Source organism: Sparus aurata, chromosome 14 (assembly GCF_900880675.1).
Source record: "Sparus aurata chromosome 14, fSpaAur1.1, whole genome shotgun sequence".
NCBI lineage: Eukaryota > Metazoa > Chordata > Actinopteri > Spariformes > Sparidae > Sparus > Sparus aurata.
In genome coordinates this window covers 25,821,783-25,836,867 of record NC_044200.1, presented here as the reverse complement: position 1 = coordinate 25,836,867, position 15,085 = coordinate 25,821,783, and the positions used below count along the sequence as shown (strand labels likewise).

General features: G+C 43.0%; 2 protein-coding genes across 2 annotated transcripts in view; one reads left to right on the top strand and one right to left on the bottom strand.

Moving 5' to 3' along the window:
- Window positions 1-4,174, top strand: part of tnpo3 (transportin 3) — a 15,706-nt gene extending 11,532 nt beyond the window's left edge. The window contains exons 18-23 of the mRNA XM_030439228.1: window positions 1,337-1,431; window positions 1,520-1,676; window positions 1,762-1,929; window positions 2,011-2,123; window positions 3,188-3,271; window positions 3,533-4,174. Of these exons, the coding sequence (XP_030295088.1) occupies window positions 1,337-1,431; window positions 1,520-1,676; window positions 1,762-1,929; window positions 2,011-2,123; window positions 3,188-3,248 (594 nt within the window). The 3' untranslated portion in view covers window positions 3,249-3,271; window positions 3,533-4,174. The remainder of the gene's footprint in view (window positions 1-1,336; window positions 1,432-1,519; window positions 1,677-1,761; window positions 1,930-2,010; window positions 2,124-3,187; window positions 3,272-3,532) is intronic.
- A 925-nt stretch (window positions 4,175-5,099) lies between these two features.
- irf5 (interferon regulatory factor 5) lies at window positions 5,100-13,176 on the bottom strand. The gene is made up of 9 exons (XM_030439229.1): window positions 12,899-13,176; window positions 10,495-10,700; window positions 9,460-9,646; window positions 9,040-9,071; window positions 8,929-8,956; window positions 7,284-7,622; window positions 6,310-6,699; window positions 6,112-6,230; window positions 5,100-5,697 (listed from the first exon to the last, which is right to left on the bottom strand). Exons 2-9 carry the CDS (start codon window positions 10,666-10,668, stop codon window positions 5,509-5,511), a joined length of 1,458 nt encoding a protein of 485 aa, XP_030295089.1. The 5' UTR covers window positions 10,669-10,700; window positions 12,899-13,176; the 3' UTR covers window positions 5,100-5,508.
- Window positions 13,177-15,085: the final 1,909 nt, after the last annotated feature.

Sequence of the window (15,085 nt, the reverse complement as noted above, 5' to 3'; positions counted from 1 at the left end):
TGTCTCTGGGCCTGTCTCTGTCTCTGTCTCTGGGCCTGTCTCTGTCTCTGTCTCTGGGCCTGTCTCTGTCTCTGTCTGTCTCTGTCTGTGTCTGTGTCTCTGTCTCTGTCTGTCTCTCTGTCTCTGTCTCTGTCTCTGTCTGTGTCTGTGTCTCTGTCTCTGGGCCTGTCTCTGTCTCTGTCTGTCTCTGTCTGTGTCTGTGTCTCTGTCTCTGTCTGTCTCTCTGTCTCTGTCTGTGTCTCTGTCTCTGTCTGTGTCTCTGTCTCTGGGCCTGTCTCTGTCTCTGTCTGTGTCTGTGTCTGTCTCTGTCTCTGTCTGTCTGTGTCTGTCTCTGTCTCTGTCTGTGTCTGTGTCTCTGTCTCTGGGCCTGTCTCTGTCTCTGTCTGTCTGTGTCTGTCTCTGTCTGTCTCTGTCTGTCTCTGTCTGTGTCTGTGTCTCTGTCTCTGTCTGTCTCTCTGTCTCTGTCTCTGTCTGTGTCTGTGTCTCTGTCTCTGGGCCTGTCTCTGTCTCTGTCTGTCTGTGTCTGTCTCTGTCTGTCTCTGTCTGTCTCTCTCTGTCTCTGGGCCTGTCTCTGTCTGTCTCTGTCTCTGGGCCTGTCTGTGTCTCTGTCTGTGTCTGTGTCTGTCTCTGTCTCTGTCTGTCTGTGTCTGTCTCTGTCTCTGTGTCTGTGTCTCTGTCTGTGTCTGTGTCTGTCTGTCTCTGTCTGTCTGTGTCTGTCTCTGTCTCTGTGTCTGTGTCTGTGTCTGTCTGTGTCTGTCTCTCTCTCTCTGTCTGTGTCTGTCTCTGTCTGTCTCTGTCTCTGTCTGTCTCTGTCTCTGTCTGTGTCTGTGTCTCTGTCTGTCTCTGTGTCTGTCTGTGTCTGTCTCTCTCTCTGTCTCTGTCTGTGCTCTACATTTTCTGGATTTAAATCCCTCCTGTTACACACTGATGTGATGCGCCCTATCCTGTCTTAAGTTGACCTTCTTGGGCTGCTGTCTTGTAAATGCTTGTAAGTTTGCCTGGTTGTTGTGATGTCATTAAGTACCATGCTGGTTTTGATAGTTTTGATAAGCTGCATAATTAACGACAACTTTCCTCCACTTGCGTCTCACCTACTGATGTGAATACAGAACTGTAGCTAAAAAAATCCAAAACAAGGTGTGCGTTTCTGGTGACTGTACAGAACCTACTGCTGATAAAGAATGTCAACAGAACACACACACACAAAGATGCAAACAGGATGTCACAGATATATATCACACCATGTAAACCCGTCCACACACCTGTCTCTGACTGTATGAGGTTGGTGGTGGCAATGATGATGGTGATGATGATGGTGATGATCTCCCTCCTTCAGGCTCTGTGTATGCCGACCTTCCAGCTGTTGGAGCAGCAGAATGGTCTGAGGAATCATCCAGACACTGTAGATGACCTGTTCAGACTGGCCACCAGGTGAGTCTGCAGGTTCACCTGAGCAGATGAGATTTTATGTTGCCATTTCATTTCCTCTGACGTCTACCTGTCTCTCATGTCTGTCCAGGTTTGTCCAGAGGAGTCCTGTCACTTTACTCAGCAGCAGCATCATTGTTCACATCATCCAGTGTGCCATTGCTGCCACCTCATTGGACCATCGAGACGCCAACTGCAGCGTCATGAAGTTTGTCCGAGACCTGATCCACACCGGAGTCGCCAACGATGTGAGTCATCGAAGATCAAAAGATTCAAACTGTCCTCTGTCTCTGACCAGAACATGATAAACATGTCTGTCCTCTGTCTCTGCAGCACGAGGAAGACTTTGAGGTGAGGAAGCAGCTGATTGGTCAGGCTATGGAGCAGCACGGTCAGCAGCTCATCACTCAGCTGATGCACTCCTGTTGTTTCTGTCTGCCACCATACACACTGCCTGACGTTGCCGAGGTTCTGTGGGAGGTCATGGTGTTTGATAGACCGGTGAGTATAAACTATCACGCCTGGTCGGGTGTATCACCAGGTGTTACTCAGATGTTTAGAGTCTGTTTTTCTTTTTTTCAGACGTTCTGTCGCTGGTTAGAAAACGCTCTGAAAGGTTTACCGAAGGAGACGTCAGGAGGAGCTGTGACGGTCACTCACAAACAGCTGACTGACTTCCACAAACAAGTCACCAGGTGAGATCAGGTGACACCTGCAACAACAGAAATGAGCCACACAAGCAACATGAGCAACCAGAAACTGACCTATTACACTGTCATTCTCTTTGGCCAAACCAAATGTTATTTTCTCCTCACTTATTTATCTGTGTGCACGTTGAGCACAGGTTAAGATTGAACCTGCTCTCTGCAGGTGGCCCAGAAGTAATGTTCAGGGATTTTATTGCAGACAGGTGTGAAAGGTTCTGTGATTCATAATGTTGACTTTCCTTTTACACCTAAAATGTCCACACAAAATAAAACCTTTCAGCTCTGGCTCAGTTTAAATGTCAACACTGTGTCAATCTGCATTTTGCCTGTTTTTATTAAAAGCACTGAAGCTTTACCCCCAATTTTATTATCAAATTAATTAATTGGCAGAAGTTTCTGCTTTGTACTGACTTTAATAAAGATAAGTGAAGTTGTGAGGAAAGGCGGGAAGCATTTTAGAATAAGATCAATGAAAAGCTCCAGTGATGACTCACCAGAAACATTTAGATCTGTGAGGCATTCAGGGACATTTAGAGCCGACGGTAAGACGTTCAGGGACATGCTGAACGTGATGGGACGTGTAGGTCGTATCAGCGGCCTGAGGCTACGGACAGGTCTCTGTCGAGACTTGTAGACCTAAATGTGGAACGCAGAAAAACTGGAGTCTTACAGGTGAGTTCACACTCATCCAGGGATCAGATAACATCTGAGCTTTGAGGAACTCACCTGAACAGACTAAACTACAGCAGAGTGAATGTTTTCCTATTCATCTGACAGCTTTGTAGGAAAAATAGTCCTGATTCAAAGTTTTACCCCTGCTGAAGTTAAACTAAGTTTTACTGGGAAGAGAAAGTCACAGAGGCCAAACAGGTTCAATGGTTGAGCTGCTGTTTTACTGCTAAATACTGAACTCTGACAATGACATTTGTTTTCTGTGTGAAGTTCTTTGTCGTATTAGAATTTAGTCATCTCTGTGTCATTTACTGTTCAGTTCTATCTGTAACCATGGTAACTACTGGTGTGTGTTAATCTTTAATTCCTCTTCTCGTTAGTGCTGAGGAGTGTAAACAGGTGTGCTGGGCCATCAGAGAGTTCACCAGACTGTTCCGATAGCTGCAACCTTCACACAACACCAGGTAACTGTTCATGTTGTGAATTAGATATAACCCTAACCCTCACATATGTTCATCAGTGTGACATTGTGTCCCTAATAAACTCTGTCTGTTGAGAAATTCAACATTTGGTTCACATTTCGTTTCATCCCAAACTGGAAATGTTAAAATGTCATAATCCTGTTTATTCTTTCAGTCAGTAATGATGTCAGTGCTCAGAGTCTGAGATGTAAAAGCAATGACACGATGATAAATGTCAAAGCTAAATAATTTTTCCTTCTTCAGGTTAAATCTTTTGTTGACCAACATTCAGAGGTGACGGCAAAAAGCTGCGACTGCAGACGAGGATCCAAAGGGACGAGATGAAGATGATAAAGATGGAGGAGGGACTTTGAATGTGAAACAGGACGAATCACTCTGAAGGACTGACTGAGTGAAGACTGACTGGACAGAGTCCTCTACCCCGACCCCCAACCTAACCTGACCTCACCTGCAGCAGGTGTCAGGTGGGCGGGGTCGGGTCCAGCAGGTGGTCGGGTCAGGACGAGGATGAGTTCACTAAGTGAAGTGATGCGGATCAGTCCTGTTGGATCTTCATCAGTAATCGATCGTAGGACGTGCCTGGTCAACAGTTTTTAAGAGAAGATTTATTTTTGGGACTTTGGTCGTGATGTTTTTTGTCCGTGCCATAAAAAGAGCCAAAAGATTTCCCATGATGCTCTTGGCTGAGCGGCTGCCTGTGGAGGCCTAATGCTGGAGGATTTGACGTCACCTTTGACCTTTTTAACTTTGGTTGAATTTTAGTTGTTTTTCCACAAAGTGAGACAGAGAGAACTCTGGGTAATGAGACGGAGAGACTGAAACCATGACATCATCGGTGATGTAGCCTTGTTGTAAACAATAAAAAAACAACTGAAACAACAACAATGTTTGATATAGTGCTTAAATAGTCATTTTAGAGACCTTCCAATCAGCAGTGTCTCTGTGCAGAATTAACTGAAGCTGCTGCTGCTCATCAGGTGTGATCTTACCCAAGATGTATCAAGAGCTGTGAATGTTAACCAATCATTCATCAGGAGATGTGGACATTAAGTTTAGGATGGAACAGGTCGTTGCTGACCTCTGTGGCTGATGGAAAATGACATGATAGAAGGTAAACACAGGTTTAATTCATGACAAGAAAGGTTCTGTTCCATTTACTGTAGCGGGGACTTTCTAGTGAGCTAACATGCACAATAGCAGCACCTTGACACTGTTTTACCTGAATGGAACATAATCTTAATCAGCATTTATTCATTGGTAATACCCGTGTTTAGCCTACTGTGTGATGTCAAAATCTGCTGTGAAAAAGGTCTGTTACTGTCAGACTGCAGGAAGTCCTGAACAATCAAATCATCTGGTGTTTTAACATCACTCAGTAATGCGACACAGGTGATGTCTTCATGACAGCTCCATCCTGCTGGAGTGGGAATTGTGGTCAAACTGGTTTCTGTTTATCGTCACCTGAAACGCAGATCTGTCCAGATCTGAAAGCCTGAACCCAAGGAGAGAAACTGGAGCTCATTTATAAAACTGATCTCAAATTCATAATTGAACTTTGCTTCAGACCTTTTTACAAAGGTGTGTTTATGATCATAAAAGACTCAACAGGTTCTAATAAGTGTAATAATTTGTCTCTTCACACCCGTGATCAATTAAACTGAATGCACCTACTCGCAACATCCACAGATTCAGTTCAGTCAGGAACAACAGAGGACCAAACAGAAGATAGGCGAGTCTTTAAGCCATGAAAGAATCAGGACTGTAGAGAATCTCACGTCACCTCCTTGCTGATTAAAAACCAGAGCCGATGTATGAAAGAATACTGCAGTGGTGTTTATTGAAATGCTGAATACACTCAGAGGAACTCAAGTGACCTCTGACAGGTGAAACACAGTTTGTTGTCACTGAACATGATAACGTCTGTTTGAATCAGAAGAATCAGGTGTTCAAGGTTCAAACTAAAGTTCTCTTCAGCTGCAGTGGAGACATCAAAACATAAAACAAACAGGATCAAGGTTTATACATCATTATCAATTTGTACAAAACTTAATTGACAAACAGATTCAGAACAAACGATCAGAGCAGCATTGTTCATTATACGAGCAGTCCACTCTTTAACACAAACTGACTGAAGAGGAGGTGGAGCTGCTGGTGGTTTCAGGCCCCCCTAACCTCCTCTAGTCCAGGAGCTGATTAAAATGATGTCAGGTTCCTGGAGTTCAGGGGACATTGGGGGTCCAGGGCCCCTGGATGTGTTGGCTCTGCAGGAGCCTCTGCAGCTCTTTGAACTGCTCCACCGTCTGGTCCTTTACGTCGGGGTTTGAAATCTGCAGGCGGATGCTGTCTGTGGACCAGCTGAGTTCTCCAGAGAACATCTCTGTCAGGATCCGGGCCACCACTGGCACCACCTAAAGACAAACCGAACCATGTTGAAATTGGATGATGAGAATGATGTAACTCATCGTTTACATCTAAAACATTAATTTCTATCCTATATGTTTTCACAGCTAATTTATTTGATTTAATCCACTTCCAGCATCACAGGAAGTTGTTGGTCACGATCAGAAAATTGCGTCATGCTTCTTAAAGATTTAAGGCATAATGGCTGACGAGGAGTCCGTAATCAGGAGAGAGTGGACTTGTCAGGTGTTATCCCTCTCTGTGATCAGTAGAAATTCACTATTATTTAAAATGGTAGTTGTCACACAGAAAAATAAATCACGTTTAGAGATAAAACTTGTGATGTGTTATTAATCATTTCATAATCATGTCGTCCCCTTCGTAGTCAAGTCATAAGGTAACCTGATCTCACTTGAACGCACCTGGACGACAATGAGTTTCTTCTCTTTTGGCTTCTTGTCAGGCCAGTCCTCCCCAAAGCAGAAGGTGATGTCGAAGGGTGGAGGGTTCTGGGCTTCACCTCTCTGGAACAGGATCAATCCTGCAGACAGGAGAAAAGTTCATCATCAGGATCAGACAAAAACATTCAGAAGCATTCACCCTGCTCTCTGATTGGTCACCTTGCAGGAAGTCATTGAGGCTAAACACTTTGATCTTCCTCTCCCTCTCCATCGGGTTCGGTGGACCCTGTTCGGGCATGCCTGGTCCGGACCAGAACACTTTACACTGACAGAGCCGGATGGCGTAGATGTCCTGCTCCCAGATCTCCAGGATCAGACCACGGTCCATCACATCCAGCAGGGCCTCGGTGTAGAATCGCTGCTTCTGGTTCTGGATCTCTGACGTGCCTGGGAACAGGACCTGCTGCAGGGTGACAGGTCCAAACAGGTCCACCTGCTCAGGGGTCGGCTCCAGGTGTCCGTAGTACAACCGGCAGCCCTGAGGGTTACTGACGGTCAGTGAGCCCATCGTCCGGCCCCGGTACTGGAACTTCAGGTCTAGATCTGTTACTGCGGTAACACAAAGAGGACAGTTAGCATATCTGTTACTACTACAGGCCCAGGCCAGGTAAACCTGCTGCTTCAGTCACCCTGACCTTGAGCCAGGTGATTAACATTGAGGCTCTTCTGATGAAGCCAGGCTGCAGTGTCATGGATCTCTCTGTTTTCTTATAAGACCCACCCTACTACTCCTCTGATTGGTTGGCTTCATTGGTTTGGTGAACGCTCACAGTATCTCCTGTTCCTGAGCTTTTTTGGTCGGTTTATAGGTTGTAGTTTCCTGGTAAACATACCTCCTCCTTCTGTCCACTGCTCCATCACCTCTGGAGCTGCCCAACTGTCTCTTGACTCATTAACTAAACAATCAGTTGAACTCTGCTGCTTATTTCATGGTTGTACCAGGACCACGTAGCCATGGTGACTTTTATCATACGAAAAAACAAGCCAGCCAGAGGCAGAATAGAGTGGGTCCTGCAAGAAACCCAGCAGGGGGCTAGCAGTTTCCCCCTACGTTCAGTCTTTGTGCTAAGCTCGGCTAAAACTTCTGGCATGATGAACCAATCAGCACACGAGCGGTCAGAGGTCTTACTCACGTGGGACACTGCTCAGCAGGTCATACTTGCAGGGTTGGTTGTTCTGACCATCCGTCTGGTTCTGGGCGCCCCCCATGCTGCTGGCTTCCATCGGGGCCGGCTCGGGAGTAGCAGAGGCAGCAGAGGGGGGCAGAGGATTCAGGTCCTGGAGTCCGTTAGAGAGTCCTGCAGGATGAGTCATGGGGAGGTCTGAGGTTGTGGAGACAACTCGTTCAGGGAGCAGAGGGATCGGGATCACTTGAGGAGGTCCAAATGTCCCGTTGGTGGACAGCCTGAACTGACTGATGTCAGAAGGAACTGCGAAGGAGCTGAAGGAGGTGGGGTCACTGTTCCTGGGGTCTGAGGAGACATGACATCATCACAGTACATCATCAGGCTCCAGATCTGGTATCCATGGATTAAAGCAAAAAAAATCTTTTGACTGAATGTTTTTGCGAGCTGTAGCCAAGTCATATTCACAATTTGTAATTTGTGAAACATGTTCCGGGCACGTTACTTGACACGTGCTGAAAAAAAATAAGGTACGATTTACAGCCTCACCACACACCATGTTCTCTAATGCAGACATCAAGTTTAAATATTTGACCAACAGTGTTTTACAGGAGGATGATCTGAACAGCTGTTCTATTCACACTTAAAATGTTTTTTGTCTTTTCAATTTTCAATCTATGAAATGAAACGGTGCCTTTTTTTTGCCCCCCAAGCTTCTCTCAAGTTTTACTCTTTCAAATAATCAACCTTCTACAGAACTTTTCAGTATGCGATTTTTCTACTTCTTCTTATCATTATTATTATTATTATCATTATCATTATCATTATTATTATTATTATTATTATTATTATAATAATAATAATATTGTTTAAAGTGAGCCTCTTATTGTTTAACAGAAAAATACATCATACAAACAGCAACTTTTGCATTCTTGTCAGTCTGATGGCGAGTTATCACCTTTCTGTCATCACTAACATGCTGTTAATAATCAAAGAAGCTCTGAGGCTTTACATTAGTTCTATATGTTATAATACAAGATTTCAGCATTGAGCTAAAATCAGGCAACATTCATGATTTTGTACAGTCAAACTAACCAAAAACTTCTTATTGATCATTATAAAGTTTCAGGGCGTTCCTGTAACCATGGTAACTGACGGTGCCAGAGGGGAGGGGGAGACACTGAGGCCGTTTACACAGATACACTGCAGACAAAGTCCAGACTATAGTTGTTATTTCACACATGTAGCACACAACAGGAGACTCTCCTTGTCAGAGTTCTTACGTGTTGACTAAACTCAACAACTAACTGATAACGTAGCAGCGCGACGAGTCCTTGCTAGCTGAGCAGCTAAACGTTAGCGCTGCTCCGTGTTTAGCTCCCGCCCTGTGTGGGTCACTACACTGTCATTGGTCAGACAGCACACGCTGTTAACGATACCATTGGCTGCACTGAGTGTGACAATCTGCCAATAAAGATCAGCCAACAGGTGTTCTCCGATCTCATCGATCTCATAAGTCGCCTCTGTGAAGTTGGAATGACGGAAATCCGTCGAAGCGACAGAGAACTTTAACCCATGTGTTCCTCAGGTTAACTCACCTTTCACCTGACTGAACGTAAAAACATTCAGATCAACAACAGGTTCAGATACTCACTGATTGAGAGCTCCATCAGATTCGGCATCTGAAAATTAAAAATATTTGACGTGAAGTCGTTCAGATGATTAAAATATCAACGTTTGTATTTTTTTACTTTTTCTTCCTCACCTCTTCATCATCATCATCATCACCACCAGCATCTGAAACAGGAAACAAACCAATCAGATGATCAATGAGTTCATTACATGAACAAAAGTAATTTTCAGGACCTGAAAGATAAAACTCTTTAACTGAGTTTAACACGCATCAGCAATGTTCGTTTGAGACCTTTTTTTAATTCTTTAATTTTCTAAAGAAATTCACAATTTTTAAATCACATAAGCTAGTAACATGCTAATGCTAACAGTAAGCTCTACCGTTAGCGTGTTGCTTCATCAGAATGCTTCAGATCAAACTGATCACTGACATATTGATCAGTCAGACAAACTGATCAGTATTCATCAGGTTCCTTTAGAATCAATGACACCTCAGATTGTTAAGTACAGTCCTGTTCACCTGTATGACATCACTCCAGGTGAGTGTCCTCACCTGTGTTCCCTGGCTGCTCACACACTTCGTAGATTTTATAGGGTTGGACCGGCGTCTCCTTGGTTCCGTCATATTTCAGCTGAAACTCTCGACTTTTGTTCAGAGCACAGCGAAGGTTCGCCTTCCATTTCGCTGGGTCGGGTTCATCCACACCTTCCTGATATTTACCGGTCTCCAGAGCCCACGCCTGCAAGACACCATGCAGGGTTCATCAACCATATTCACCTTCACTCAAAGACTGCCTGCCAGACATGTGGAAAGGCTTTAATAACACGTGTATTAACGTTTTTAAAACAACTCAATTGTCTCACAAGAACTCAGAAATTAAATTCTCATATTAAATCATCATCTTTGTTAGTCTGACCGTCAGCTGTGATAAACTGCAAATTAGAATTAATAACATTTAAAATGTATAAACATGAAATTATCAGTTAGTAAAACTGGTTTCTCTAACTCACAGGCAGGAGGTTAATTTAATCTAAATTCGCAGAGAAGAAGAGTCCACTTAATGTTGAACTGTCCCTTTAAATAGGAAACTGGTCACATGACAGGAAGTCTGATAGAAAAGTGTCAGAGGACTATTTTTAATGAAACCTGTTCAGTCTGAAAGAAGCAGAAGCAGTGAAAGAGGAGGTGACATCATCAGCAGTACAGTTCAGCCAATCAGCATGAAGTTACAAAAACCATGAAACAGGAAGTGAAGGAAGTCACACAGTTCCTTCTTCTGTTGGGGTTCAGGCTTTCTGTTGGTCTGATGAGTTTCATCACAACTTCTCCTTCAAACACAAACTGAACATTTTACATTTTGAATTCAGCTGCAGATCAGAACAATTTCATTTCCCGCCCGATTCATCAGTATAACATTTAATTAAAGAGTGAAGTAACTTCCTCTTTAAATTTACTCAGTTAGTTCATAGACAGTCGACTCACTTTGACATCATTGATCACAAAAAACAAACTGTGTTCATATGGACCAATCGGACGAGACAGAGAATCAAACAGGATGTTGTTCAGAAGTCAGAGGTCACCGCTCACCTTGAAGATGGTGTTCTCGTCGTCGGACGCCGGTGTGTGGCGCGTGGCGTGTTTCCAGGGGATCTGGAAGAGTCGGTGGTCTGGACTGAGCCACTGTAGACCAGGATACCTGCCACTGTTCACCTGAGCCAACAACCAGGGCTTCAGACGGATCCTCCGAGGCTGCACGCTCATACTGGGAAGACACTGGTAGCACTGGGAGGAGACTGGAGAACAGGGTGAACATGTTGAAGCGAGTAAATATTTTGTTTTGACACATAATTGAAGCTTTGAATCAGATTTAAAGGAACAGTTCACCCAAAAAGTAAATTCAGTCAGTGCTGATGGTCGGTCAGCTGATCCCAACAACCCAAACTGATTTGAAAAGACATTAATTACAATTTTAATTGAGCTGAAATCTTCACTTCAAAGCAACCGCACGTCAAGGGTGTTAATAATGCCTCCTCAGATCAGGCTGTGATGTGTTCTCTCCTACAGACTGAGATCACAGCAGACGAGCTGATGGAGACATCTGATGTTTAAATCAAGTCTCAGCTGCTTCAGGTGTTCAGCAGAATGCTGCAACTCTGTTTTAGTGTGAAGCTTCAGAACTGTTCTGTGGACCACCACACTTCACCTGACTTTATATCCTCAGGAGGAGGAGAGGAGGACTTTATATCATCAGGAGGAGGAGAGGAGGACTTTATATCATCAGGAGGAGGAGAGGAGGACTTTATATCATCAGGAGGAGGAGAGGAGGACTTTATATCCTCAGGAGGAGGAGAGGAGGACTTTATATCCTCAGGAGGAGAGGAGGACTTTATATCATCAGGAGGAGGAGAGGAGGACTTTATATCATCAGGAGGAGGAGAGGAGGACTTTATATCATCAGGAGGAGGAGAGGAGGACTTTATATCATCAGGAGGAGGAGAGGAGGACTTTATATCATCAGGAGGAGGAGAGGAGGACTTTATATCATCAGGAGGAGAGGAGGACTTTATATCATCAGGAGGAGGAGAGGAGGACTTTATATCATCAGGAGGAGGAGAGGAGGACTTTATATCATCAGGAGGAGGAGAGGAGGACTTTATATCCTCAGGAGGAGGAGAGGAGGACTTTATATCATCAGGAGGAGGAGAGGAGGACTTTATATCATCAGGAGGAGGAGAGGAGGACTTTATATCATCAGGAGGAGGAGAGGAGGACTTTATATCATCAGGAGGAGGAGAGGAGGACTTTATATCATCAGGAGGAGAGGAGGACTTTATATCATCAGGAGGAGAGGAGGACTTTATATCATCAGGAGGAGAGGAGGACTTTATATCATCAGGAGGAGGAGAGGAGGACTTTATATCATCAGGAGGAGGAGAGGAGGACTTTATATCATCAGGAGGAGGAGAGGAGGACTTTATATCATCAGGAGGAGGAGAGGAGGACTTTATATCATCAGGAGGAGGAGAGGAGGACTTTATATCATCAGGAGGAGGAGAGGAGGACTTTATATCATCAGGAGGAGGAGAGGAGGACTTTATATCATCAGGAGGAGGAGAGGAGGACTTTATATCATCAGGAGGAGGAGAGGAGGACTTTATATCATCAGGAGGAGAGGAGGACTTTATATCATCAGGAGGAGAGGAGGACTTTATATCATCAGGAGGAGGAGAGGAGGACTTTATATCATCAGGAGGAGAGGAGGACTTTATATCATCAGGAGGAGGAGAGGAGGACTTTATATCATCAGGAGGAGAGGAGGACTTTATATCATCAGGAGGAGAGGAGGACTTTATATCATCAGGAGGAGGAGAGGAGGACTTTATATCATCAGGAGGAGGAGAGGAGGACTTTATATCATCAGGAGGAGGAGAGGAGGATAAATGTAGTTTGTTTAGAGTGACTACATGAACTTTTCAGTGTTTATTAAACAGTCACATGTATCACATATAAAATCACACATCACTACATTTCCTCCATCCTGCGATCTCTCCGTCACTCTCTTCACAAACAAATGCACGTGCCACCATCTTTAAACTATCGGACAGCTTGTGTCCAAAAGAATCAACAAAAGTCCTCCTCATCATCACTTTAAAGTTTAAACTAAATTTTTTTTTCTACAATATAAATCTTCTAAATGACTCTTAAAACAGACACCGCGACAGATCATCAGTTAGTTCAGGTGAGTGACTCAGACCTGTCTGTTTGTGTCCACCTGCAGTTTAAGTAAAGGTTTGGTTTAACATGGTTTTGTTCCGTAAAAGTTTTGGGAAGTCCTTGAGTCAGTCATGAGATCAGAACAGACCAGAACCCATAAAAAACTGAATCTATAATCAATCCGAGACTCAGATCATGACTTCAGGGGCGTTTCAGGTTCTGAACACTAACGTGTGTGTGTGTGTGTGTGTGTGTATACACTGATTGACGGACTCACCTGTCCTGGTTCTGGTCCTGGTACTGGTCCCGGTCGTGGTCGCGTTCCCACCGGTGACTCTGCGCTCTGTGAGTTGCTTCACAGCCGCGTGCTCACGTCTTAACAGTCAGCAGCGTCGCCGTGACGTAAACAAACAACAAAATCAAACAAACAAACTGCGCGAGCCACCGACACATTGAGAGTGATCAGAGGAACTGTGACGGAACTACTTCCTGTCATACTGACAAAATAAAAGCTTCAGTCACTCCATCATGACGAAATAACGGCACGTGGTTACCTACTTCCTGTCACACACAAAATAAAAGCACGTGGATGAAACATGCATGCTGTTCTGAACAGATGGCGTATAAATATGAATACACAGATACAGTTGAAGTATTTAAAACCCGCTGAGTTTGTTTTATTTAAATGTATTTCAGTTTAGTGGGGAGGATAGTTTAGTAGTAAAATATTAAAACACATTTTCCTCTTTCTCTTTCAATGAAGTGGCAGTAATACATAAATTAATATGATTCTTTATTTGATTTGATGACACTTATCTCTGTAATATTTTATGACTGAATTTTAGAACCATTTTTTTACTTTCAGAGTTGTAGTTCTTTTCTTCTTTAAATTCAGATTTCTTCGTCAACAACAAAACAAGTGAAAGATGAGTTTGGTGTTTATCTCCACATCAATAAGTTGAACAACAGCAGAACTCTTTAATTATCTGATGATCTTTTATTGGAAACTTATGTTTGACTGAAGATTGAATGTGAAACGGACAAACAAATTTCCCTGTTTGAGGGACATTTAAGGATTTCTGGTTCTGAATCTGATTCTGATATGCTCTCTGATTGGCTGAAAGATAAGCTGGTCATTATAAATGACTAGAAGAAGAAGAAGTTTGAGTTAAACGTTAAATAAGTTATTAAATTGTTTTTTTTTAAATACCTAAACTAATAGATTAATCCTGATTCACTTGTTCAGCTCTTTATTATCACAAACGTAAAAACATTTTAAGTTTAGAAACATCAGCTAATAACTTTGAGCTGATTCAGCTGCTGGTGTTAATGTTGGTCAAGGGTCAACAGTCAACTAATCAGAGCTGCAGTTACTCAACAGCGGCCGCAGCATGTTTTTATCAATTCTTGAAAATATTATTTTGTTTGAAATCTGTCTTTCATTGTGAAGGAGTGTCCGGTCATTTCTTGTTTGTTCCACTCTGCAGTTGTTTTCCTGCCTTCTGTTCAATGTTTGTTTTATTTTCACAACATAACCAAAAACTAAACGAATATGTGACAAACCGAAACTTTCTATTAAAAATCTCAACATTTTAACCATACTAGTATGTTGAATGAAAATCTCAGATGTCATCAGATTTGAGTCTTTCTTTTCAGTTCATTTCTTGTTTTTTTGTTTTTTTATACTCTTTATTTATTTGTTTGTTTCAAATTAATCCCTTACAATAGTTACTTGACACCCAGTTTTAAGGTAACTACTGTACATGTCCCCAAACCCACCCCATGGTCCCAACATCCCACAATCAAAAGGAAGAGAGAAAAAAAAAGAAAAGAAAAGAAAAGAAAAATAAATACAAAAATATATACACAAAATATGTGTGTACATACATCTGCAGGCATGTGTAACTTTCAGTTCATTTTGACTGTTGCAATTTTTTGTGTAGTACAGCTTGTTGTGTGCCTTTACTTTGAAGTTTCCTGTGGAGGCGGGACTGTGATGTGTCAGCCTCTCATTGGATAATTGACATATTTTCAAATATCTGTTGTTTACAGAAAGAAGGAAGAAGTTCATGCACTGAAAGCCGGAAGTCATACATGAAAAAAACACACTTAAGATCATTTACAGACATGAAAATTTAACAAAAGGAACAAACTGCAGCCGAGCAAAAACTGTGGACTGAAAACCAGAGACCACATGACTACACACCTGAAACTACAGCTAAGCAGACAGGTGAGGAACATGGAACAGGAACAGGTGAACACTGAATCAACCAAAATCTAAATGGAGTTTTGAACTATGTCAAGATGCAGCACTTACAATACTGCCAGGATGGATGTCTGTCTTCATACAGGTGAGTCAGATCTACCTGTCCTGATGGCTAGCCACTGGGGCTCTGTTTACAGGTGTAAATGTGAACCCGGTGTTCATGTATGAAGAAGCTGTCAGGCTGTTGATGTATTTCTT

Coding starts and splice junctions, on each gene's coding strand:
- irf5 (XM_030439229.1), bottom strand. CDS start 10,668: ATGAGCGTGCAGCCTCGGAGGATCCGTCTGAAGCCCTGGTTGTTGGCT. Junction 8,957..9,039: donor ATGATGATGATGATGAAGAG/GTGAGGAAGAAA, acceptor TTTAATTTTCAG/ATGCCGAATCTGATGGAGCT. Junction 7,623..8,928: donor TCTGATGGAGCTCTCAATCA/GTGAGTATCTGA, acceptor ATGTCTCCTCAG/ACCCCAGGAACAGTGACCCC.